Below are 25,720 nucleotides of genomic sequence, written 5' to 3'. Positions count from 1 at the left end.
ATAAAAAGAACCACTCAGAAATGGTGAATAAAATATCTGAAATGAAGATTTCACTAGAAGAAATCAACAGCAAGTTGGATGCAGTGGAGGATCACATCAGCGATTTAGAGTAAAGGATAAATATGTAAGCACAAAAGCAGAGCAGCAAAAAGAAAAGAGGCTCAGGAAGACTGAGGAAACTCTTAGAGGCCTCTGTGACAACATGAAATTAAACAACATCCACATTATTGGGTTTCCTGAAAGAGAAAAGAATGAACAAGGGAAACAAAACTTGTTTGAAGACATCATAGCTGAAAACTTCCCTAACCTGATGAAGGGAAAAGTCACACCAGTTCAAGAAGCACAGAGAGACCAACTAAATATGAACCCAAAAATGCCCAAACCAATTCACATCATAACTAAAATGCCAAAAATAAAACAAAGAATTTTAAAAGCAGAAGAAGAAAAGCAATTAATTACCCTACAAAAGAGCCCCCATAAAGATGACACCTGACTTCTCAACAGAATATTTCAGGCCAAAAAGGATTGGTAATAAATATTCAAAGTGATGCAAAACAAGAACTTAAAATCAAGAATACATTATCCACCAAAGCTATCATTTAAAATTAAAGAAAAAATGAAGAGCTTACCAGACCAAAAAAAAAAAAAAAAAGGCTCAAGAGTTCATTATGTAAAACCAGTACTGCAAGAAATATTAATGGGCTTGTGAAATAAAGTTAAATAGAAAAACAATTGTGAGAGAGAGGATTATAAATTTAAACAACAGAGATGATGTCAGAGTAATGGCGGTATGAAAATTACCCTTGAATTCTCTTTGATTTTTTAACAAATTATTGAGGGGGTGGGAGGAAGGCTGTAAAGAACAACAAATATAAGTTGACAAAAAATGATTTGACTTTGGGTGATGGGTATACAGCATAATTAACAGTTGAAATGCTATAGAAATGTTCACCTAAAACCTATGTACTCTTATCAATTAATTTCACCCTGTTAAAGTTAATTTCTAAATAAAATATTAAAAGAAAAAAGAGTAAATTCTGTTTCATCACTTGCAGTAACCACATTTCAAGTGACCAGGCAACTGTTGGCAAATATCAAAATTTTAAAACATTTCCATCATCAAAAAAATGCTATTAGACAGCAGTAGTCTGCAAAATTCAAGCTCCATGCTTTCACAGAGCTGGGGATCATGTGTTCTAGGGTTACTGGACCCCAAGACCCAGAATTCAGTGATCCCTGGGCCCTAAAGTTGAAAAGCTTGATGATTCCAGGTCTTTATAGCTGTCTTTCTATGACTTTGCATGCTTGGTCCTGTTCCTTCTAATCTGTTCTTCCACCTCACCCTGTTTCTTCCACGCTGGTCTTTACCAGCTCCCAGATAACCCAGATACGATCTTGTCTCCACAACTATGCTCTTGCTGTGTCCTTTAGATAGCAGACCTTTGCAATTCCCCTTTACTTACTCATTTTTGCGCTGTTCCTTCCCTGGGCAACCCTTCCTTGATTGCCTATTCTGACCCATGCCCTTCACACTAGGACTTTTTATTTTCCAGACTGTTCATGACTGTCTATGTAGAACATTTTCTTCTTTTTATTTTTTTAATTTTATTCAGAAAATTAAATTTAACAGGGTGGCATTGATCAACACAGGTTTAAGGTAAACATTTCCATAGCATGAAAGCTGTTGATTGTGTTTTGTGGCCATCACTCAAAGTCAAATCATTTTCAGTCACTGTACATTTGTCCCTCTTTACCACCCTCACCTTCGACCACTTCCCTTTATCTGTGTCCATAAGTCTCATTTTTATATCCCACTTATGTGTGAAATCATACAGTTCTTAGCTTTTTCTGATTCACTTATTCCACTCATTCTCCATCCAGATATTGAGCCCTCTGAGAACAGGACTTAGAATACTTTTTCTTCCTGGCTCCCTTCTCCATGATAGTACTAATCATAGGGCTGGGAACATAGGAGGTTCAGGAAATAGGGTATGTAGGTTCTACTATTAGGTACCATTTACAGGATCCATCTGTGTTCCAGGCACGGTGAAAAATACTCTAGGTGCAATCAGCTCATTTAATCCTCACAGCAACACAATGAAGAAAGTACTAATGTTATCCCCATTTTACAGGTGATGATGCTGAGGCTCAGAGGGGCTGAGTGACTTTCTCAAGGTCCCACGCTCACCAGTGAGGGACCAGGAACTCACATTCATATTTGAAAGTGCTAAATGCTGTGACTTTGAGCACAATATTATACGTTCAACTCTTTATATCAGTATGTACTCTGCCTTTTTCTGCATCTTAAACTGATGGAAGATGACTTGAGTACTTCTAAGTGGATAAGAGTCTTTCCTGCCATGAATTGAGGACAGGTCACACCTTTCTGGAATAGGGAGGTGAGCAACATATTACTGTTTCTGTTGAGAGGGCTGAGACATAGAGGATGGCCTCTCCTGAGACCATCCTGTTAACCAGGGACAGATTATGTTTTTAGAAGTATGTTGTTTAATCTCCTGTTATTCTGAGATTTCCTGCTATTCTTCTGTTATTTATTTTGAGTTAAATTTCACTTAATTTGCCAACATCCTTTGTATGATTTCTATTATTTTAAATTTGTTAAGGTGCATTTTATGGTCCGTGATGTAGTCCATTTCAGCAAATGTTTCATGAGACGCATGTTGAATGAGATGAATGAGTCTTGTGCTGTTGTTGGATAAAGTGCTGTGTAGATGTCAATTAAATCCAATTGACTGATGCTGCTGTTCAGTTGAACTATGTCTTTACTGATTTTCTGCCTGCTGGTTCTGTCCATTTCTGAAAGAAGGAGTTGAATTCTCCAACTATAACATGGGCTTCATCCATCTCTCCATGCAATTCCATCAGTTCTTGCCTCGTGTATCATAACACACTATTGTTAGCCACATACACGTTAAGGATTATTATGTTTTCTTGGAGAATTGACCCTTTTATTATTATATATAACGCACCTCTTAACCCCTTATAATTTATTTGCTCTGAGGTCTATTTTGTTTGAAGTTAATACAGCTGTTCCAGATTTCATTTGATTAGTGTTAGCACGGTACATCTTTTTTTCCGTTCTATCTATTACTTTTAATCTATTGGTGTCTATCTTGAAAAATGGGTTTCTTGTAGATAACATACAATTGGGTCTTGTTTTCCTGGTTGTTTGTTTTGTTTTTAAATCTACTAACCGTCTTAGTCTTTTAATTGGTGTATTTAGACTATTCAAAATTAAAGTGATTGCTAATATAGTTGGATTAGTATTTGCCATATTTTAAACTATTTCTTTTTTTTTTCTCCCCTGTTTTGGTTTTCCACTCGTTTTCTGCCTTCTATGTTTTCAATGGAGTGTTTTATATGTCCATTTTCTTTTGTCTCTTAGCATATCCACTATGTTTTCGCTTTTATTTTTTCCCTTAGTGGTTAACCAAGAGTCTGCAATATGTCTTTACAATTAATGCAGGTACACTTTCAAATATCACTATACAGCTTCACAAGTAGTGCAAGTACAGACAGTCCCTCACTTACAGTGGTTCAACTTCTTATTTTTTTCAACGTTATGGTGGCACAAAGGCAATACTCATTCAGTGGAAACTGTACTTCAAATTTTGAATTTTGATCTTTTCTTAGAATAGCAATATGAGGATCAATACTTTCTTGTGATGCTGGGCAGTGACAGAAAGCCACTGTTCCCAGTCAAGCCACACAATCATGTGAGAAAGCAACAGATACTCTACAGTGTTGCCAGTGTTTTTTTGGATACTTTGTATTGTGTTTTCACATCCCATCATGTCACAAAATGTCAACATGTTTCTGGTGAGAAGAGGAAGGCAATTACTCCTGAGATGAAACTGAAGATGACTGCCCAACTGTAGGCTCATGTAAGTGCTTTGAGCACATTGAAGGTAGGCTATGATGTTTGGTAAGTTAGGTGTATTGAATGCATTTTTGACTTACGGTATTTTCACCTTACAATGCATTTACTGGGTGCATAATCCCAACGTAAGTCGAGGAACAAGGTAGTCCCAATTCTCTTCTCCTGTCCCTTAGAGTATTGCTGTCATTAATTTCACTCTTCAAAAATGAATGTTCAGCCTGACCAGGTGATGGTGAAGTGGATAGAGCATCGGACTGGGATGCAGAAGGACCCAGGTACAAGACCCCGAGGCCACCAACTTGAGTGCTGGCACATCTGGCTTGAGCAAAAGCTCACCAGCTTAGAACCAAGGTCGCTGGCTTAAGCAAGGGGTTACTCAGCCTGCTGAAAGCCCATGGTCAAGGCACATATGAGAAAGCAATCAATGAACAACTAAGGTGTTGCAATGAAAAACTGATGCTTGAAGCTTCTCATCTCTCTCCATTCCTGTCTGTCTGTCCCTATCTATTCTTCTCTCTGACTCTGTAAATAAATAAATAAATAAATAAATATATGTTCACTGAATATGTAATTATTATTATTTTGAATAAATTGTTTTCTGTTACCTCAATTAATTAAGATTAAAATATTTTATATTACTTTCATTTATTCCTCCACTAACACCCTTTTTTTATGTACATCTAAGTACCTGAGTTATACTACTTTTCTTCTGTCTGAAAAACTTTTTTCTTTTAAGGACTTCTTTTAACATTTTGAGACCTGTTTGAGGCAGGTCTCCTAATGAGAATTCCCTCAATTTTTGTTTGTCTGATACTCTTTGTTTCCGTCACTTTGGCAGACAATGATGCTGTACACAGAATTCTAGGCCAGTGTTTTTTTTTGTTTATTTTTCCAATTACCACTTTAAATATTTCACTCCAATTTCTTGTTCCTTGAATGGTTTCTCAAGATATGTCTGACTAATGCTTATCCTTGTTCCTCTGCAAACAAGGCGTTATTTCCTACGAGTCTTTTTAAAAAGGATTTTCTCTTTGTCTGTGATTTTCTGCAGTTTGAATAGGATGTGCCTTCTGGAGATTATTTGGAACCAGGACCCTAAAGTAGGCCCAGGCCTATAAGTTCCAAGGAAGATGAGATGACAGGGTCTCTGGCCCCAGGGAGCCAGTATTCCAGCAATCTCTGCTTGCTGAAACTTAAAGCCAGTATTCCAGCAATCTCTGCTTGCTGAAACTTAAAAGGAAGAGGTACAAAAGGTGTCCAGGTTTCTTATTACCTGCTTCATCTTGGTACCAAACATGGAGCCGCTCACATCAATAACGAACACCACGTTTTTCTCAACAGCCAGATAGCCTCTGGGGGCAAAGTAATGAATAAAATAGCCGTCGTAAATCTGGACAAAAGAGGTGAAACCATAAGAACTGTGAAAGCTGTTCTAAATTAGCTCCCCTCATACTCTCCTACATGAAAAACAGCTCTATTCCTTCCCAGGCCTTATCACTGTTTCTAGTTAAATAAGCATTAGTGCCACTGTCTCTTCCCTATCCATCTCCTCCACCAGAACTGTGTCTCTTCTGTTCAGACTGTCGGTCTAGGGCCTGCCCCAGAGCTGTGGAGACTGGCTTGTGGCCCAAGGCTGCAAGGAGCAGGATCTCTGTAATATGTGAGTTCCTGTCCATGAGAGCTGGGCTTGCACAGTCTTGAGGGCCCCTAGGGACATTTTGCCTGGGCTCCAGGAACTGGAACTATTGTTTTAACCTCCCTCTATAGAGTGAGCGTGGGGCCCAGCTCCTTAGCTGCCAGGGTCTGGGAGTTTGCAGGGCCTCCTTCTCCTCCTTCAACCTCCTTTCTGCTGTTGCTGGGCAGAGCAGGCAGGGGAGGAGAGAGCAGAGGCCGAGTGAGCTGTTTGTTCAGAGGGGATTGGTTAGACCAGGTGCAGATGCCTAAGGCTGTGGGGGATTTGATTGGCTGCTGCCCCCTCCCCCTACTCCTTGTCTCCCTCTGCACAGACTGGGGGCTGGGATAGCTGAGGGAAGGAGTGGGGGAGCTGGGAGGGCCCTGGGACTAATATCAGCACAGCCTGGAGAACTATGGGCTGGAGGAGGGTCTGAGCTGCCCAGTTGTCCGAAGCTGGCTCTGCCCTGAGATAAACGGCTTTTCTCCTCTCTGCCATTCAGGCATTCTCCGATCACAAGGCTGGACACACTATGTCCTCCTCTGTTCTTCCCCTACCTGGGTGAGTGAGAGCTCTGGGAAAATAACCTCCCTGTGGTCCCGTGCTCATGGTCCCACCCCACACGTCACATCCTATAAGCCAGAGGCACAAGCCAGGTCACCAGCCTCTCACACTCAGCTCAACTCTCGAGTCCTTTCACTCCCAGGAAAGGTCTCCCTCCGTTCCTCACAAAGAAACTTAAGGACACCAGGCCATGTTCCCTGACTGCCACCTTACCCTTCCTCGGAGTCCGCATCCCCATATACCTCTTCCCTCTACTGAAAGACAAAAGGGTGCCGTCCTGTGCCCATGAACCGCTGGCCTCTAGCACCTCCGCCAGCAGTCAGGCTCCTGCTCTCCAACCCAACAAACACACCCTACAAGGTCTTCTTTAAAATACAAAATTGCTGTGTGCTTTCCATCCATTAGGACAAACCCCACTGATCGCAATCCCACCCAGATTCAGGCCAGCTTCTCTCCTCCCTGCAGCAGGCCATGGGAATTCCATCAGCACCTGCAAGGCTCTTGCCATCTCCACTTCACTCCTCTGCCCACCGCAGACTGGGCTCCACCTCCACCACACGGCATCCCTTTCCTCACTAAAGGCAACAACGACTGGTTGGTTTCCAAATTCAGTGGGCATGTTTCAGTCCTCATCGAACCGTACTTCCCTGATGAGTTTCACAACTGATTTCTGTTTCTGCTTCTTCAAGACCCTTCCCCTTGGGATTCGGAGATGGTGCGCGCTCCTCATTCTCCTACCAGCAGTCTGGTCCATCTCCTCCAGTCCCTTTTGGGGGCTCCCTTTTCTTCACCTGTCCCTTCAGTGGTGCTTCCCCATAGTTTTGAATCATGGTTTGCAAGAAAACGTTTATGTTTGCGTAGCCCAATAGAGGGAAATGGCAAGACGTTAGAGCTCTGAGCAGGCGGGCTCTTGGCAGTTGGTGGGGCAGACACCCTGCCGGCTGAGATCAATAGCTCCGTGAATGGGAATCTTGGCCTCAGCAACTGCCACGCTGGATCTGCTCTTCTGGCTCTACACGTTCTCCCTGGGGCTCTCTGGGTTTCAACTGCCAAATTTCCACTCATGACTTCACATCTCTCTCTCCAGTTCAATGTTTTCATTCTTGTCCCCCTGCAACTGCATACCCACTCACTATTGGACCCGGTCCCCTAGCTGTCTGAAGACGCCTCCAATAAATCCTGTCCTAACAATAACTTCCTTTTTTGCCCCATCCCCCATCCAGCCCTTTGTGTCTTTGTCTTTTAAGGCACACCATCCACATGGCCACTCCAGATACAAACCTGAGTGTCACTCCTGAATTCTCCTGGGCCCCTCCTTCCAACACCTAACCAGCCTCCAACTCCTCATGGTTTCATCTGCTGAATACCTCAGGTTCACCCCTCCTCTCCGTCCCAGAATTACTCAGACCCACTTCAGGACTTCTTTCTCTCATGTGTCCCTGCTTCTATTGTAGCCCCTTCCATCCCATCCATTTCTCTTTGCAGTTCCTGTTCAGTCTGGCCTTTCTAAGTACAAATCGCACAATCCACTCCCTCTCTTGGCTCCCTGATCACGTCAAGACAAATCTCATGTTCCTTGTCGCGCCCCTGCAGCACTGGCAGCCTTCGGTCTCGCCTCGTCCCATTTCTGGTGCTGAAATCAATGCTCCAGGTACTCCAACCTACTTGTCGTGCCCACACACTCCGGGATATGTGCAGACTCCCTTCTTTGTATCATGCAGCCCTGAGTTTGCTGGAGTGCCTTTGCCCTCTCACAAACCCCCTCCCAACTTGGTACACTTCTTCGCATACTTAAAGACCCAGGTCAGTCTTCACTTCCTTCAGGGAGCCTTCTCCCTGACCACCATCGCCACTCATGACGGCTTCCCTCATAACTTGTGTTGACATTGAAAGAGCACCTCTTACCCTGTGTCAGAACTGACAATCTCTGTTCCACCCAGAAACAGTGAATAGGATCAGTGTGTGATTCACCCCAGGTTTCCAACATCAGCCAGCAGTGGGCATGACACATACTCGCTTTCCAGGGAGTCCTGACCGACTGTATAGAGGGTTAATGTGCTGGCCTTTGAAAGATGGGGATACTTTAGTAGGAAAGCGAGGAAAATTGAGGGGCTCTTGGTAAGGGGATGCAAGAGTCAGGACACAAATGGGCTGGGAGTGTGGGTCATATTATTCAATGCTTGGTTCCACCTACTCTTCCTGCATTTCTATCCCACGTGATGGTGGAAAAGGTAAAGAACAAAGAAGCAGATAGATACCTTAACTCACACACCACAGAACCCCAGGTCAAGGCCACTGCTGCCACCTGCTGGCTGGGTACCCTCAGCTCTATCCTGAGAGGGCAAATTCCTTTCAGTCCCCCTACACAGCAGGCTGCTTGTGCCACACCCCTGTGCCTCTGCACATGCTCTTTCTCCTCTCCCTGCATGGAATTCCCATCACCTTCTGCCCAGGTAGAGGCAGACTCTATTCATTTTTCCCGTGCTAATTCAAAGACCAACCCCTTTAGGAAGGCTTTCTTAAAAACCTCCTCAGTGGTATCCGCACATCACCCCTTTCAGATTTATACACACACTTACATTTCATGACTGTGGAGACTCTATGGATCTTACCCCTTCAGGACTGGGGAATTCCAGAGGGAGAATAGGTTCTGTGTCCAACTCTTTTCTGAGTTCTCAGAGTCAGCGGGGACAAGACTGGGTTAGACTAGCTCTGCTTGGTGGAGATGTGCTCACAAATGAATTAGTGAACACATAAGTGCAGGAGGAGAGGTGAAACCAAAGCCCTACATTTGCCCAGAGAAGAGAGAGGAACTGTGAGCAGGTTGAGGTTATCAGGAAGGTGGCGTTTGAGCAAGGACTTTAAGGACAAGGAGTACACTGACCCATGGGGGAAAGGGGAAAGATGATATTCCCAGGAGAGCAGATGGTATGAGCAAATGTTCATACACAGACAAATGGCAGATTCAGGTCTTTTAGCAGAATGGAGTGTGGTGTAGTGGGGGTGGCATCTGGACGACCATTGGGTGTTGGAGGCAGTGAGAGGTGTGGCAGGAAAGGTTGTCTGGGACTATGCAAGCATTCTCATAAAGCCAAGGGTCTTGAATCAGTGCTTTGATTCTCTAGCAGTGCAGGAGATCTCCACTCATCCCTCATGAGTGTGAGGGCTCAGAATTTAAGAGTTTCCTGTTTAGGTAAATGGCTCAAATAAAACACAAAGAACTTTGAAAACTTGGATGCAGCAGGAAAGTCCAAGAGAATATTGGGGTATCAAAGGTGCAGGAAGTGTGAGAGCCTGTGAATGTGGAACTTATTACTGGCCAATAATTCACTTTCCAAAGGACTGGCTAAGACAGAGCTATGACTTGATTCAATGAGGAACGATTCATTTGGAACTGGATTCCATTTGTACCGTTCCAGGTCCACCACTTTTGGGAGCACATGAGTCTCTCCAGCTGTGAAGTTGTGTCACCACACAGCTTCCTGGTTTTGTTCACTAGAACTCACTGAGCCCTGGGAGGACGACATGAGCAACTTGAAGCAGCCAGATTGTTGGCCAGACCTGTGTGACTCCAGAGCTCATGCTCTCTCCATTGCCCTGGCCCCTCACCTGCACATCGCCAATGATGTCCTCCATGACTACATCGTACTGGACCACAAAGTCAGCCATGATGCCTGAGCTGGAGAAGGCAGACTGGTCTTGCAGTGTCGGGCAGAAGGTGACTCGGACACAGGTCTCTCCCCTCTCAATTCTGGTAGATGGGGGCAAGCCAGCTGCACCTATATGAGTGAGGAGGGTTGGGGTGGACTGACAGGGAGGGCTCACTAACAGGAAGCCAGGCAAGGGGACATCAAAAGGAGCAATATCTGGGGAAGGTGAGCAGAAAGCCCTGCACCGCCTGCTGCTCCTCCTCCCTACAATGCCCTCCACCTGGTCACATGTCAGACTCCTCCCTCTCCAAATCCTAAAACCAGCTCCACCTCCTCCAGCAAGCCCACCCACCCTTGCAGATCCAGCCCTCCCTTCAGCTTCCGGTCTCTGGCAGTCTGACCCGCATGCACAACCTTGCCTTGGCTCAGCTGCCATGCATCCTGAGTCCCAGCGTCCTGGCCCCAGGTAGACCAGCAGCCTGTGTCTCCTGCCAGCGAGGCTGTGTGTTGTGTGTTGTAAGGAGAGTAAGACACACTCATGGGGCCTAGGTTTCCTCCTGTGCCCCTCACTACTGTGGCAGATTGTGGTCTGTCAAGGCTCTGCTTCCGAGTTTCATGTGCTTTCTTGCCCCTCTGCCTTCTGACTCTCAGAATCCTGTGTGTGAATATGCCTTTTAGCGCCTCATGAAAACACAGATGAATTTCTGGTCCCGGATGTTTGCTGAGCTGGTCATAAGATCAACTCCTCTGGAATTTCAGTTGAAGACACATGTCTATTTAGACATGTCTGTGTGCCTTTTTTTCCTCCCAGAATATGGGAACTTGGGAATTCTGCCACCCCCCTTTTCTGCTACAGCTGTCAGGAAGCTTAGGGGCAAACTGAGGCCCCATACTCTCGAAGGCGCCTGCTTACATACATTCCCTGGACTTCCTTCCTTTCAGAGATCTTTGTGCTGTTTTTATCCCCACAGGATTGGCTCTACCCTCCCTTTTAACCTTTAAGGAGCAGGGGGAGGGAGCGGCTAGTTTTAGCTTTGGGTGGAAGAGTGCAGGCTCCATGGACTCAGACACTGCCTGTGAGGCCCTGGAAAATTATTCACACTCTCTAAGCCTCAGTCTCCACACGAGTAGAAAGGGAATGATAATAGCTCCTATTTCATCGACAGTGTTTGTGGGGACTAAACCACCATAGTTGGTCCTTAGTAATTGCTCAATAATTCTAACGATTGCAGTTTTCATCAAATCTTCAGTATTCTGCACCAGCGATTAGCAGGGAGGGATTTTCTCAAATTCCCACCATGCCCCTGGGCCACAGATGGCACCTCCTCATTGTGCAGGTGGGAAAAGTGAAAGCAGAGCATTTGAGTCACCTGCCTGCACCCCCACCTCAGGGGAAGGTCAGAGCTGAGATTTGAACCCATGTTTCATGTGTCTGTCTCTCCTCTGAGTGTACCACACGGTCGCTCTGGATTATCAGGGTCACATTAGGCAGGAACTGTGAGCTAAACAGCTTGGTGAGGATGGCCACTGACGGGAGTGATTTCTCTGAGCCTGTGTACTCATCTCTCAGAGGAGGTGGGAAGGCCAGGTCAGTGGTTCTCTGACCTGGCCAGACATCAAGTTCAACTAGAAACTGGTCAGAAACAGATGATTGGGCCACTCCCCAGCCTACTGAGGGTAGGGTCCAGGAATCTATATTTCTGACATAGTGGTTCTGGTGTAGTCAGTCTGGCCTTCAAACACCTCTAGATGAAACTTAGAGCAAGGCTGGCAGCCAGGACGTCCGTCTGGCCCACAGAGCCTGAGACGATATCCTCAAGGACAGCCTGCACTTCCTGCTGTCCTCCCAGTGCCCTCCCCTTCCCAGTGCTGATTCCCAGCAAAGCAAGCTTTGGCCAGTGTGGCTTCCACAACACTTAGCAAAATACATAGGGAAAGTTTCACAGAGCAACTCATTCAGTCATTCCCTCATTCACAGTTATTTACTGATTCATTCATGAATTTACTTACATTACATTCACCCACTCTTTCCTTTATCCAGTCATTATCTTTTTCTTTTTTTTATTATAATTTTATTTTTTTAATCGGGTGACATCAATAAATCAGGATACATATATTCAAAGATAACATGTCCAGGTTATCTTGTCGTTCAATTATGTTGCATACCCATCACCCAAAGTCAGATTGTCCTCCATCACCTTCTATCTAGTTTTCTTTGTGCCCCTCTCCCTCCCCCTTTCCCTTTCCCTCTCCCCCCTCCCCCATAACCACCACACTCTTATCAATGTCTCTTAGTCTCACTTTTATGTCCCACCTACGTATGGAATAATGCAGTTCCTGGTTTTTTCTGATTTACTTATTTCACTCCATATAATGTTATCAAGATCCCACCATTTTGTCATAAATGATCCGATGTCATCATTTCTTATGGCTGAGTAGTATTCCATAGTGTATATGTGTCATATCTTCTTTATCCAGTCTTCTATTGAAGGACTTTTTGGTTGTTTCCATGTCCTGGCCACTGTGAACAATGCTGCAATGAACATGGGGCTGCATGTGTCTTTGCATATCAATCTTTCTGAGTTTTGGGGGTATATACCCAGTAGAGGGATTGCTGGGTCATAAGGTAGTTCTATTTTCAGTTTTTTGAGGAACCACCATACTTTCTTCCATAATGCTTGTACTACTTTATATTCCCACCAACAGTGGATGAGGGTTCCTTTTTCTCCACAGCCTCTCCAACATTTGCTATTACCTGTCTTGTTAATAATAGCTAATCTAACAGGTGTGAGGTGGTATCTCATTGCAGTTTTGATTTGCATTTCCTAATAACTAAAGATGAGCATCTTTTCATATATCTGTTGGCCATTTGCATTTCTTCCTGAGAGAAATGTCTGTTCATGTCCTCTTCCCATTTTTTTATTGGATTGTTTGTTTGTTTGTTTGTTGTTGAGTTTTATGAGTTCTTTGTATATTTTGGATATTAGGCCCTTATCTGAGCTGCTGTTTGAAAATATCATTTCCCATTTAGTTGGCTGTCTGTTTATTTTGTTGTCAGTTTCTCTTGCTGAGCAAAAACTTCTTAGTCTGATGTAGTCCCGTTCATTTATTTTTGGAGGGCCAGTAATTTAATTGTGTTAAATTAGTCATCAAGTGCCAGGGGCTGTTTCTCAGAAGGAGAGTAGTTATTGGACAAAGGGCAAGGCTTCTACTCCAGGACTCTAGAAGCTTGTGCTTTGATCCTCCAGTGGGCTCTGCAGCGGCTCAGTGCTGCATCCCAATCTGTCACAGACACTCAGCTCATTAAGACATGTCCTTGTTCATTGAACAAACCTGTCTTAGTGATTGCAGTGTTTGTGACCCTGTACTGAGTACCGGGGTGTCCTGTTCTCAAGACTCGGCCAGTGCAGCGAGGGAGACAGTGACAGCACCGGGAGAAACCATGCAGGGCTGCAGGAGCCCAGAGGAGCAGGTGACTCACTCCCTTTCTGCGTATAGGTCTGTTATTAGTCACAGATGCTGTGTGAGGAACATCTGCACAAATACAGAGATACACGCACACATTTATATGTACAAATATGGGCATTGTGTACACACGTTCTAATTATGGACTCTGAGTCAGCAGTCAGCGTGCTCTGATGGAAGGAGCCCTTGACTGGGAGGTAGGTGATGGGGGTTAAATGGCTCCAGCTCCCTTACAGTCTCTGTGTGCCCTGGGACGCATCCGTGCCCCTCTCTGGCCTTGGAGCCCCTGCCTGTAAGATGTGAGCATCATTAGCTTACCTAGCCAGGCCTCTGTGAGTGGAGATTAGATAGTGGATGGGGAGCACTCAGAGCACTCCCTAGCACACGGTGACAGCTACTGTAATTGATGTGGATGAGAGTCAGTGGGAAAGTGCACGGTGCACTGTGCCCGTGAGCATAAAGGTTGGGGCCAGGCGGGTACATGTACAAGAGCACATTGTGTGGAGGGAGGCGTGCTGTGTGGAGAGGGCCACGTGTCCAAACTGAGTGCTGAGCTATGTGGAGAAGGCCATGGCCAGCCCCAACCAAGAGACTCCTGGCTGTAGGTGGTGCCACATGGTGAGGATGATACTTCTGGTTGCCTCTGACTCTGCTCTGAAAACTGAGAGATATGGGACTCAGAGGTCAGAGTTCACCTTGAGAGCAGGCTGCCTGTCTGAAGGCAACAGAGAGGGATCATGAGGATGTGCCTTCTGGTCAGGTGTCTTGCCTGTGACACAGCCACCTGTGTAGTGGGGGTTGCTGAGGGGCAGGCAGGAAGGCCTGGTTTTCAGTCTTTGCTCCAGGTGTGTGTGACCTGAGGACACTCTGCTCCTGTCTGGGCCTCAGTTTCCTCATCCATAAACTGGTGACGGTAATGCCTAGCCTACAGAGTTACTGTGAAGATTAAATGAGGCCACACATGTGGAAGCAGATGGTACTGTGACTGTGCACAGTGTCCAATTAAAGATGCTATTCCCTCCCTCTGGCTCCCTACTTCCTACTGTCCCCTCCCCAAGCGATTCCCCCCAGCAAAGGCCTGTGCTAACAGGCCCGGCCACAGGGCTTAACACTGGGGGAAACGTGTCCCTTTATTGAGCTAGCACCCATAAAATCCTGTCACTATGTTTGGCTGGATAGAAGAGACTCATGCCATAGAGTCAGAGATGTGCCAGTACCGGGAAAGATGGAGCCCAGGGCATGGTGACTTGTCTCGGAGCAGAGAGGACAGGGGAGGGCTTCCTGGACCAGACGATGGAGCAGGAGCACGGAGCCCTGCTTACTTACTTCCCCCGGAGTGAGAGCCTGGAATCATCTTTGATGTGGCCACTGAGGCTGAGTTCACTCTCACCGTACCTTCACAGATAGACTGAGTGCAGTGTGACATGATGTTCATGAGCTAGTAAACTGTGGGGCTCTTGCTGCGGTGTTGCTCCTGTTTCACATGCACTGCCTACCCTTGTCAAAGATCTTGATGTGAGACGAGTGGCTGGGCCCGACAAGCAGGAACATGTGCAGCTTGGAGGCTGAGGTTGGGTCTTTCTTTCTTACTCCACATTTGTTCCTCCAGACTTCTCCGCCACCCATGTCCATTGCACTCTGTGCCTCAGGAGACTGACTTTTGTTGATTGCATCATCTGAGCTTCCTGGTTCTGCCAATAAGAGACATAGGCATGGGATGGAGGGAGGTCAGTGCGAGAGTTTGCGCTATTTATTCCCGTGGCTCCCTATCTATTAGGTTGTGCTTTGAATGTGTCTAAGTTCCCATAACCATGGGCACAAACACCTGTGGGCGGCACCTCTTCCATGGTTACAGATCTCACCACTTTCTTATAACAGCTTCTTCCCCAGACCCTTCCACTGTTGGGGTGAAAATGGCTTTCCATTGATGCAGTTCTTGGGTATCTAACCATCCCTTGTGGGTTTCCTTAACCCTGTTCACACCTCTGAAAATTATGTCTTACTGGTTTATTTTCATATTACCCATTAAGCATGCCATCTGTTCTTGAGAGCATTCTGATTGACACAGAGTGAATGCGAGTGAAAAAGAAAATGGACTACAGTTTGTCCCCCTGTACTAAAATTAACTCAAAATGGATCAAACATCTAAACATAAGACCTGAAACAATTAAGTACATAGAAGAAGACATGGTACTAAACTCATGGACCTGGGTTTTAAAGAGCATTTTATGAATTTGACTCCACAGGCAAGAGAAGTGAAGGCAAAAATTAATGAATGGGACTACATCAGACTAAGAAGTTTTTGCTCAGCAAGAGAAACTGATAACAAAATAAACAGAGTGACGTCAGAGTAATGGCGAGGTAAGAAGCGATACCGATAAATCTCCCCCAAACCTCAACAAGATCTTCAACCAGAAACAGAAAAACCTATCCTTGGAGCCTCCAGATGTTTCACAATACACCCAAAGGTAGGATCGAGTGAAAAATTGGCTAAATATATAACCAAACCCCAAAGGAAATAGGGAGTAAGAAATGCTCCGCCTTCCTCACTAACCTAAACAGGGCGGTTTTCACTGGAAACTGAGAATATAGAAACTAAGGCGGGCAAAGGGGGTGAATAGATCCAGGCTGCGGCACAAACGGCTGAACCAGGCTGTGGCACGGAGATCCAAGCCGAGGAAAAACTGTTCCTGTGACAACCCGGGCAATACAGCTAACACTCGCGCCAAACCCAGACAAAGAAAGACAAGTGGGGCAGCCATTTTATATGATCTCCTGGTCAGCGCGCACAGATAGTGGATGAGAGATTCCTTCCAAAGCCCCGGGAGGGTGCGCCCGTGTTACTCCACAGAGAGTAGAGGCCTTTGTGTGGGCCAAAAGCCTCCGGGCCGCCCCAGCCACCTGGGAGAGCCGCACATGGGGAGGGAGTGAGAGCTAATTCGAACACTGGAACTTTTCAGTGCGGGCGGGAGGTTTCATTCAGAGGGCAAGACTCCGGCCTCACATCCTGGTCTGTGCGCATGGAGAGTGGGCAGGAGACTCTTCCCAGCACCTCGGGAGTGGGAGCCCGTGTTGTCCCACGGAGGGGCAGAGTCGGGGGCCTTTGTGTGGGCCGAGGGCGGAGTCTCAGGCCACCCTAGCACCTTGAAAAAAGCCGCACACAGGGACGGAGCGAGAGCCAATTCCAATGGTGGAACTTTTCAGTGCGGGTGGGGGGTTTCACTCAGAGGGCGAGACTTCTGGTCTAACATCCTGGTCTGCGCGCGCAGATAGTGAACGAGAATTTCCTCCAAGCGCCCCGGGAGTGGGTGCCCGCCCGTGTTACCGGACAGAGTGACAGAGCCAGAGGTCTTTGAGTGGGCGGAAGCCCCAGCTGATTATGCTAGCAGCTCTGACTGACTGAGCCTTACCCAGAGCCCTGTGCTGAGTGGGAATAGAGTGGGGAGTGGCCAGCTCTTTGAGCCTCTTACTATCCAGGCAGAGGCAGCAGCAACCCCATAGCTGGATTCTCAGGCTACTAATTGAGGAAGGAAAGACTAGGAGAGAGGCTCCAGGATCACGGATTCTCTCACTGTCGGAGCCTATAAATGCTAATGAGCCTCGACTGCCAACGAGACTGAAGCACAATACATGACATTGCCATAGAGACTTATCAACTGCAAACCTCTACCTGAGCGTGCCACAGGGGCAGAACCTGGGATACAGAGTCACCGACCAGGAAGAGGGAGAGAAAAGAAAAAGCAAGAAGATAACCTCTTAAAATCAAGAATAATCCGCAGACTTTATAACCTATCCCATTTTATTATATTTGTTCGTTGGTTTCTCTTATCTTTATCCTTGAGGTTTTTTTTTTCCTCCTCCAATTTGGTCGTTTAACTCTCTGCCAGTCATACTCTCTCCTCTTCTTGAACTACACTACCCATAAGTGTTACATCTCCCATTATCTTTTCTTTCCTCTTCATTTCTCTCTTTGAGGGTTGCACTCCAAAACCCTTAACTCACTCTCTCTCTCTCTCTCTCTCCTCTTTTTTCTTTTTTCTTCTTTTAGTGGTTCCCTCTTTTTTTTTCACTCTCTCTCTTTCTCTTCTCCCTCTATATTAGTTTCTTCCTTTCTCCTTTACGTCTCCTCTCATTCAAACCTCAATAACGAACAAATTATTTTATGTGGGACTCAAACTTATGTTTGTGGAATTTTGGGAGGGGTTTACTTCACCTTTTTAACTCACTAGCAGTGCTCCCATCCCTGGCTCTCCATTTTATCAAGCTCTTGTTCCACTAAATACAATAGTAATTTTTTAATTTGTCCCCCCATTTTCCTGTTCCCTCTTACTCCTCTCATCATAACTCTTAGTCAACCAACACCTAAATGCAAATCATTTTATTCTTGATCCAAATTTTTTCATTATTTGCTTTTTGTGGGTCCATACCCCCCTTTTTTATTTTTTATTTTATTTTTTTTATTATTTGTTTTCTTGCCCCTTTATTACTTTTCCACAATTCAGGCCCTCCATTACAGGCATTGTTTGTTCTATTAAATACAATATAATTCACAGTTCACCACAAGATTTTCTCAAGAAAGAGGGGAGAGGAGAGGAGAGGAAAAAAGGAGGGGGGGAATAATTTCCTTTTTTTAATTTTTATTTTATTTTATTTTTCTTTATTTCATTATTAATTTTAAAAAACACACAACTTTTTTTGATTTTTCATTTTTTTAACTTTTTATTTTTTATTAAATCTCATTAATACTATCAACAAAACCACCCTCAGATGCCATTAAGGAAGAGAAAATCGAATATCATGGATACAAAAGAAAGAGAGGTAACACAGATAGATGAGGAAAAATCTATGGAGAAAAAATTTAATATATTGGAAACCTTGGAGTTAAATGACAGAAAATTCAAGACAGAAATCCTAAAAATACTCAGAGATATACAAGAAAACACAGAAAGGCAATTTAGGGAGCTCAGAAAACAACTCAATGAACACAAAGAATATATGTCCAAGGAAATTGAAACTATAAAAACAAATCAAACAGAGATGAAAAACTCAATTCACGAGCTGAAAAACAAGGTAACAAGCTTGGCTAATAGAACAGGCCAGATAGAAGAGAGTACTAGTGAAATAGAAGACAAGCAACTTGAGGCACAACAGAGAGAAGAAGAAAGAGACTCAAAAATTTTAAAAAAAATGAGATAGCCCTACAAGAATTATCTGACTCCATCAGAAAGAATAACGTAAGAATAATAGGTATATCAGAGGGAGAAGAGAGAGAAAATGGAATGGAGAACATACTCAAACAAATAATAGATGAGAACTTCCCAAGCCTGTGGAAAGAACTAAAGCCTCAAATTCATGAAGCAAACAGAACTCCGAGTTTTCTTAACCCCAACAAACCTACTCCAAGACACATCATAATGAAATTGGCACAAACCAATGGCAAAGAAAAAATTCTCAAGGCAGCCAGGGAAAAGAAGAATACAACATATAAAGGAAGGCCCATTAGATTATCATCAGATTTCTCAGCAGAAACTCTACAAGCCAGAAGAGAGTGGACCCCAATATTTAAAGTCCTGAAAGAGAGGAACTTTCAGCCACGAATACTATACCCATCAAAGCTATCCTTCAAATATGAAGGAGAAATAAAAACATTCACAGATACAGAAAAGATGAGGGAATTTATCATCAGAAAACCCCCACTCCAGGAATTACTAAAGTGGGTTCTCCAATCAGATACAAAGAACAAAAAAAAAATAAAGCCACAAGTAAAAGCTCCAAGAAGAACACAATAAAACCAAATTTAAACTGTGACAACAACAAAAAGAAAGGGGGGAGAGGATGGAGATTAACAGTAGCAAAGGACGATAGAGTGCAAAAGTACTCACAAAATAGTGCACTACAATGAACAGGGTAGGAACCTTTTTCATTACTTAAAGGTATCCACCATTGAAAAAACCACCACAGAAGCACATGAGATAAAAAAGATAGCAACAGTGGAAAGATGTATGGAATACAACCAAATAAAAACAAAAGATAGAAAAACGAAAGAGAAGAATCAAACAAGACACAAAACTAACAGAAAGCAATCTATAAAATGGCAATAGGGAACTCACAAGTGTCAATAATTACACTAAATGTAAACGGATTAAACTTACCAATAAAAAGACACAGAGTAGCAGAATGGATTAAAAAAGAAAATCCAACTGTATGCTGCCTACAGGAAACTCATCTAAGTAACAAGGATAAAATAAACAGACAGCCAACTAAATGGGAAATGATATTTTCAAACAGCAGCTCAGATAAGGGCCTAATATCCAAAATATACAAAGAACTCATAAAACTCAACAACAAACAAACAAACAATCCAATAAAAAAAATGGGAAGAGGACATGAACAGACATTTCTCTCAGGAAGATATGCAAATGACCAACAGATATATGAAAAGATGCTCATCTTCTTTAGTTATTAGGAAATGCAAATCAAAACTGCAATGAGATACCACCTCACACCTGTTAGATTAGCTATTATCAACAAGACAGGTAATAGCAAATGTTGGAGAGGCTGTGGAGAAAAAGGAACCCTCATCCACTGTTGGTGGGAATGTAAAGTAGTACAACTATTATGGAAGAAAGTATGTTGGTTCCTCAAAAAACTGAAAATAGAACTACCTTATGACCCAGCAATCCCTCTACTGGGTATATACCCCCAAAACTCAGAAACATTGATACGTAAAGACACATGTAGCCCATGTTCATTGCAGCATTGTTCACAGTGGCCAGGACATGGAAACAACCAAAAAGTCCTTCAATAGAAGACTGGATAAAGAAGATATGACACATATACACTATGGAATACTACTCAGCCATAAGAAATGATGACATCGGATCATTTACAACAAAATGGTGGGATCTTGATAACATTATACGAAGTGAAATAAGTAAATCAGAAAAAAACAAGAACTCCATTATTCCATACATAGGTGGGACATAAAAACGAGACTAAGAGACATTGATAAGAGTGTGGTGGTTAGGGGGGAGTTGGGGGGGAGGGAGAGAAAAAGGGGGAGGGGGAGGGGCACAAAGAAAACTAGATAGAAGGTGATGGAGGACAATCTGACTTTGGGTGATGGGTATGCAACATAATTGAACGACAAGATAACCTGGACATGTTTTCTTTGAACATATGTACCCTGATTTATTGATGTCACCCTAGTAAAATTGATAAAAAAGAAAAGAAAAATAATAAATTACTGGCCCTCGTAGACTTTGAATGCCTCATCATGTGACCCCAAGAGGCTATGCAACCTGAGCTGCCCATCCTGGCTTTGGTGTCGTGTGATTCACGAAGTCATAAATTGGGGCAAGCAATAACAACACTCCATCACCAAAGCACGGTGGTATGAACCAAACCTGTCTGGAGCAGGTCCTAAAAGCACAGTGCATTACCAGAGGCCACACTCCTATAGCCCTTGCTCCTGCCGCACTGCTTGCACTCCCTCAGCTCACACATAGATCCTTGTGGCAAGTTCCCAATAACCAGCTTACTGAAGAAGAAGAAAACTCAGGAGCATGGTTTGCAGGTGACGCTGCGTGATAAGCAGGAACTAGCTGTAGTTGACAGCTGTTGTGTTACAGCCACACTCAGGTGCAATTCTGGTGGGAAAAGAAGAAGGGAAATCTTCCTAGGAGGCAAAACTCAGAGCCATGAGTCTCGTTGATCTCTTATCCAGAAAGTGGCCTGGCAAGGGGCACTTATCAATACCTGTTAACATTCTGGAGAGATGATCAGAAGCTGGGAAGAAACAAGATTAGAGAACTGATAGCAATAATAATAATAATAATAATAATAATGCAACAGGACATTTAAAGAGCACTTATTATATGCAAGGCACAGTCTAATTTCTTTGCCTACAGATCTTTCGGAATGGGATGGATGTGAGAATATTTCCCATCTAAATGCTTACCAAAAAGAGCACAGTGACCCACCCTGTGGAAATCTGTCAGACTTGCTCCAAATATACCAGTGCTTGTTTGATGAGCTAGTAAATAAAACTGACATAGTAGAAAGGATGGGCGTTACACAGGGGTTCAACATGGATTTGCCTTCACTTAGGTTGACTAGGCCACCAGCCCTGTGAAGTACTCAGTTTCTCAACAGCAGAAAACCCCAATATGTCACCATTCCCCAGGGAAACCAGCAAGTTCTTACGTGACAAAGATTGATTACATTGGACCCTTTCCATCAATTTACCCTTACTGAAATAATTACATATTCTTGAATGGATTTTCCTTCCCTGCCTGCAGTACTTTTATCAGCACTATCATCCTTGGATTCTCTAGTTACTTTGTATCCTTTATACACCATTGAAATATCCCACACAATATACTTTATATACTACTGAAATATCCCATACAATATTTGTTCTTGTCAAGGTACACATTGCACAACGGAAAAGGTAAGATAATGGTCTAACAACTATTGGCTTCCCTGTTTTTATCACATACTCCATCACCCATAAGCATCTGCCCTTACAGAAGGGTAGGATGGCCTTTGGAAGACTAAGTTATGGCAACAATTAGGAAACTGTTGATTCTTTGAATCAACAACCAATATATGATATCCTTTCTCCCATAAACAGAATACACAGGTTTAAGAACCAAAGGGTAGAAATAGAGGTGACACTTCTCATCACTTCAATTAGTGCAACTCTTGAAAACAAAATTGATTCACAGGAAGGTGAAACTTTCACTTGGCCATCTGGAACTCTTCATGACATTGAACCAATAGGCAAAAGGGGTATGTTTACTATGTTGCTAGTATGAGTGCTCCTAATTTTCAAGGGGAAATGAGGAGTCTGCTATACAGTTGGGAAAGGAAGAGCATGTCTAGAATCAAGGAGATTCACCATAGGAGCCTTGCATTGCCATGACCAGTGGAAAAGTTCAAGATAGATTACAGCAAACCAACAAAGATGGTATTTCCAAAAGCTCAGATTCTACATGATCACTGTGGAAACAACTACTAGGGTCTTTTAGGAGTATAGTGCACAACTTGCTCTTCCAAGGCATGCTCAAAATTGCTGCACTCACTGGAGCAGCGTTTAATCTACCTTCTATATATGAGTCCCAAACAATCCCATGGGTGCTTTCATCCACATCATGCCCAGGTTAGCCAAAGAACATAGTAACCATACTCACACAGGACCACCAAGGCCTCACACTTCCAAGCAAATAACCAAGAGTAGCTAAGATGCTCGTTAAAGGCAAGGGAAGTCACACATGAATTCAAAAGAGAGAAAAGGAAGTCATAAACACCAGCTATGTCCTCTGGACTAGTTTCAGTAACAAGGACTATAAGCATTCTTATTTCCTTTTCCTCCCTCTCTAATTTATTTCCGTTCTCTTCATCATTACTCCATTGGGGAATATAGTATGTCAATAGTGGAATAGAAGGAATTGTAATATAACTGGAAGAGAAAGGAATACCACTCAAAATTTCCTGGAATTGGAGCTGGAGATAGTAGGTGATAATATGGAGAAGGAATCTTTTGGAGTGATCTTTTGGAGAAGGAATGAATGACTACACATAGGTAAGTAGCATTATGTTGGACCGAGGTATTTTTATATATTTCAATTTTAATTTTAGATTACAGTTGTTAGGCAATATTATTTTACATTAGTTCCAGGTGTATAGAATAGTGGTTAGACAATTATGTAATTTACAAAGTGATTCCTCCAATAATTCAAGTACCCACCTGGCACCATACCTAGTTACTACAATGCTATTGACTATATTCCCTATGCTGTACTTTACATCCCCATGACTATTTTTTTTTTTTTTTTTTTTGTATTTTTCTGAAGCCGGAAATGGGGAGAGACAGTCAGGCAGACTCCCACATGCGCCCGACCGGGGTCCACCCGGCACGCCCACCAGGGGGCGACGCTCTGCCCACCAGGGGGAGATGATCTGCCCCTCCGGGGCGTCGCTCTGTCGCGACCAGAGCCACTCCAGCGCCTGGGGCAGAGGCCAAGGAGCCATCCCCAGCGCCTGGGCCATCTTTGCTCTAATGGAGCCTCGGCTGCGGGAGAGGAAGAGACAGAGAGGAAGGAGAGGGGGAGGGGTGGAGAAGCAGATGGGCGCTTCTTCTGTGTGCCCTGGCCGGGAATCGAACCCGGGACTTCTGCACGCCAGGCCGACGCTTTACCACTGAGCCAACCGGCGAGGGCCCCATGACTATTTTTTAACTACTAATTTGTACTTCTTAATCCCTACATCTTTTTCACCCAGCCCCCTAAACACCCTCTCCTCTGGCTACTGTCAGTCTGTTCTCTGTGTCTATGAGTCTGTTTCTATTTTGTTTGTTCGTTTATTTTGTTGTTTAGATTCCACATGTAAGTGAAATCATATAGTATTTATCTTTCTGTCTGACATTTCACTTAGCATAATACTCTCTAGTTCCATCTATGTTGTCGCTAATGGTAAGATATCGTTCTTTCTTTAGCCAACTAACATTCCATTGTGTATATGTACCACCACTTCTTTATCCACTCATCTGTTAATGGCCATGCTGTTGTGTTGCTTCCATATCTTGGCTATTATAAATAATGCTGCAATGAACATAGGGGCACATATACCTTTTTGAATTAGTTTTTGGGTTTCTTCAGGTATGTACCCAAAAATGGAATTGCTGGACCATAATGTAGTTTTAATTTTTTGAGGAACCTCCATGTTATTTTCCATAGTGGAAATACCAATTCACATTCCTACTAACAATGTATGAGGGTTCCCTTTTCTCCACAGCCTTGCCAACATTTGTTGTTTCTAGACTTACTGATGATAGCTCTGAGGTGCTATCTTATTGTGCTTTTAATTTGTATTTCCTGATGATTAATAACAAAAAGCATCTTTTCATATGTCTATTGGCCATCTGTATGTTCTTTTTGGAGAAATGTCTATTCAGGTCCTCTGGTCCTCTGCACATTTTATTTATTTTTGTTTTGTTGTTTTTATTTTTTATTTTGTGTTTTGCTGTTAAGTTGTATGAGTTCTTTTTTTAATTTATTCATTTAGAGAGGAGAGAGAGAGAAGGGGGGAGGAGCTGGAAGCATCAACTCCCATATGTGCCTTGACCAGGCAAGCCCAGGGTTTCGAACTGGCAACCTCAGCATTTCCAGGTCGACGCTCTATCCACTGCGCCACCACAGGTCAGGCCAAGTTGTATGAGTTCTTTATAAATTTTGGATATTAACCCCTTGTGGTAAGTATCATAGGCAAATAGCTTCTCCCAATCAGTAACTTGTCTGTTTTGTTGATGGTTTCCTTTACTGTACAAAAACCTTTTAGTCCTACTTGCTTATTTTTTCTTTTCTTTCCCTTGCCCAAGCAGATGTCAGATAAAATATTACCAATACAAATGTCAGAGATTTTATTCTATGTTTTTCTCTAGGATTTTTATGGTTTCAAGTCTCATAATAAAGGTTTTAATGCATTTTGAGTTTATTCTTTGCCTGAACAGTAGAGGCGCAGTGGATAAAGCATCGACCTGGAATGCTGAGGTCGCCGGTTCGAAACCCTGGGCTTGCCTGGTCAAGGCACATACAGGAAGTAACTACTATGAGTTTATTCTTTATGTGGTGTAAGAAGGTGATTTGGTTTCATTTCTTTTTTTCTTCTTCACATGTATCTGTCCATTTTTCCCAACATCATTTAATGAATAAACTGTCTTTACCCCATTGTATGTTTTGCATCCTCTGTCATAAACTGACTAGAGAGACATGAGCCACTGGGTTCTCTATTCAGTTCCATTGATCTGTGTATTTTTATGCTAGTACCATGTTGTTTTGACTACTGTGGCCTTGTAGTATATAGCTTGATATCAGATAGTATGATATCTCCAACTTTGTTCTTTTTGCTCAAGATTACTGTGGCTATTTGGAGTCTTTTGTGGTTTCATATGAACTTTTGAATTATTTGTTTCAGTTCTGTGAAAAATGCCGTTGGAATTTTGATAGGAACTGAACTGAATCTAGACATTGGTTTGGGTACTATGGACATTCTAACAATGTTGCTTTTCTCTATCCATGAGCATATGTTTATGGGTATATGCTTCTATTTATTTGTATCTTTAGTTTCTTCAATGTCTTATTAATTTTCCATATTCAGGTCTTTTGCCTCCTTGGTTAAATCTATTCCTAGAAACTTTTTCAATGCAATTGTAAATGAAATTGTTTTCTTAATTTCTCTTTCTAATAACTCATTATTGGTGTATAACAATGCAATCAACTTAATATTTATTTTGTATCCTGTTAATTTACTGAATTCATTTATCAGTTCCAGTAGCTTTTGGTGGAATCTTTAGGGTTCTCTCTATATAGTATCATTTTATCTGCAAATAATGACAGTTTTACTTCTCCATTTACAATTTGGATGCCTTTCATTTCTTTTTTTTTTTGCCTTATTGCTGTGGCTAAG

General features: G+C 43.3%; 1 protein-coding gene across 1 annotated transcript in view; it reads right to left on the bottom strand.

Annotated features, from left to right (window-relative positions):
- The window catches only part of LOC136317762 (trophinin-like), a 43,653-nt gene extending 36,451 nt beyond the window's left edge, over positions 1-7,202 (bottom strand). The window contains 2 exon segments of the mRNA XM_066250506.1: positions 5,175-5,291; positions 6,876-7,202. Of these exon segments, the coding sequence (XP_066106603.1) occupies positions 5,175-5,291; positions 6,876-7,202 (444 nt within the window).
- Positions 7,203-25,720: the final 18,518 nt, after the last annotated feature.

This window comes from Saccopteryx bilineata, chromosome X (genome assembly GCF_036850765.1).
Source record: "Saccopteryx bilineata isolate mSacBil1 chromosome X, mSacBil1_pri_phased_curated, whole genome shotgun sequence".
Lineage (NCBI taxonomy): Eukaryota > Metazoa > Chordata > Mammalia > Chiroptera > Emballonuridae > Saccopteryx > Saccopteryx bilineata.
This window is presented reverse-complemented; position numbering and strand designations above follow the sequence as displayed.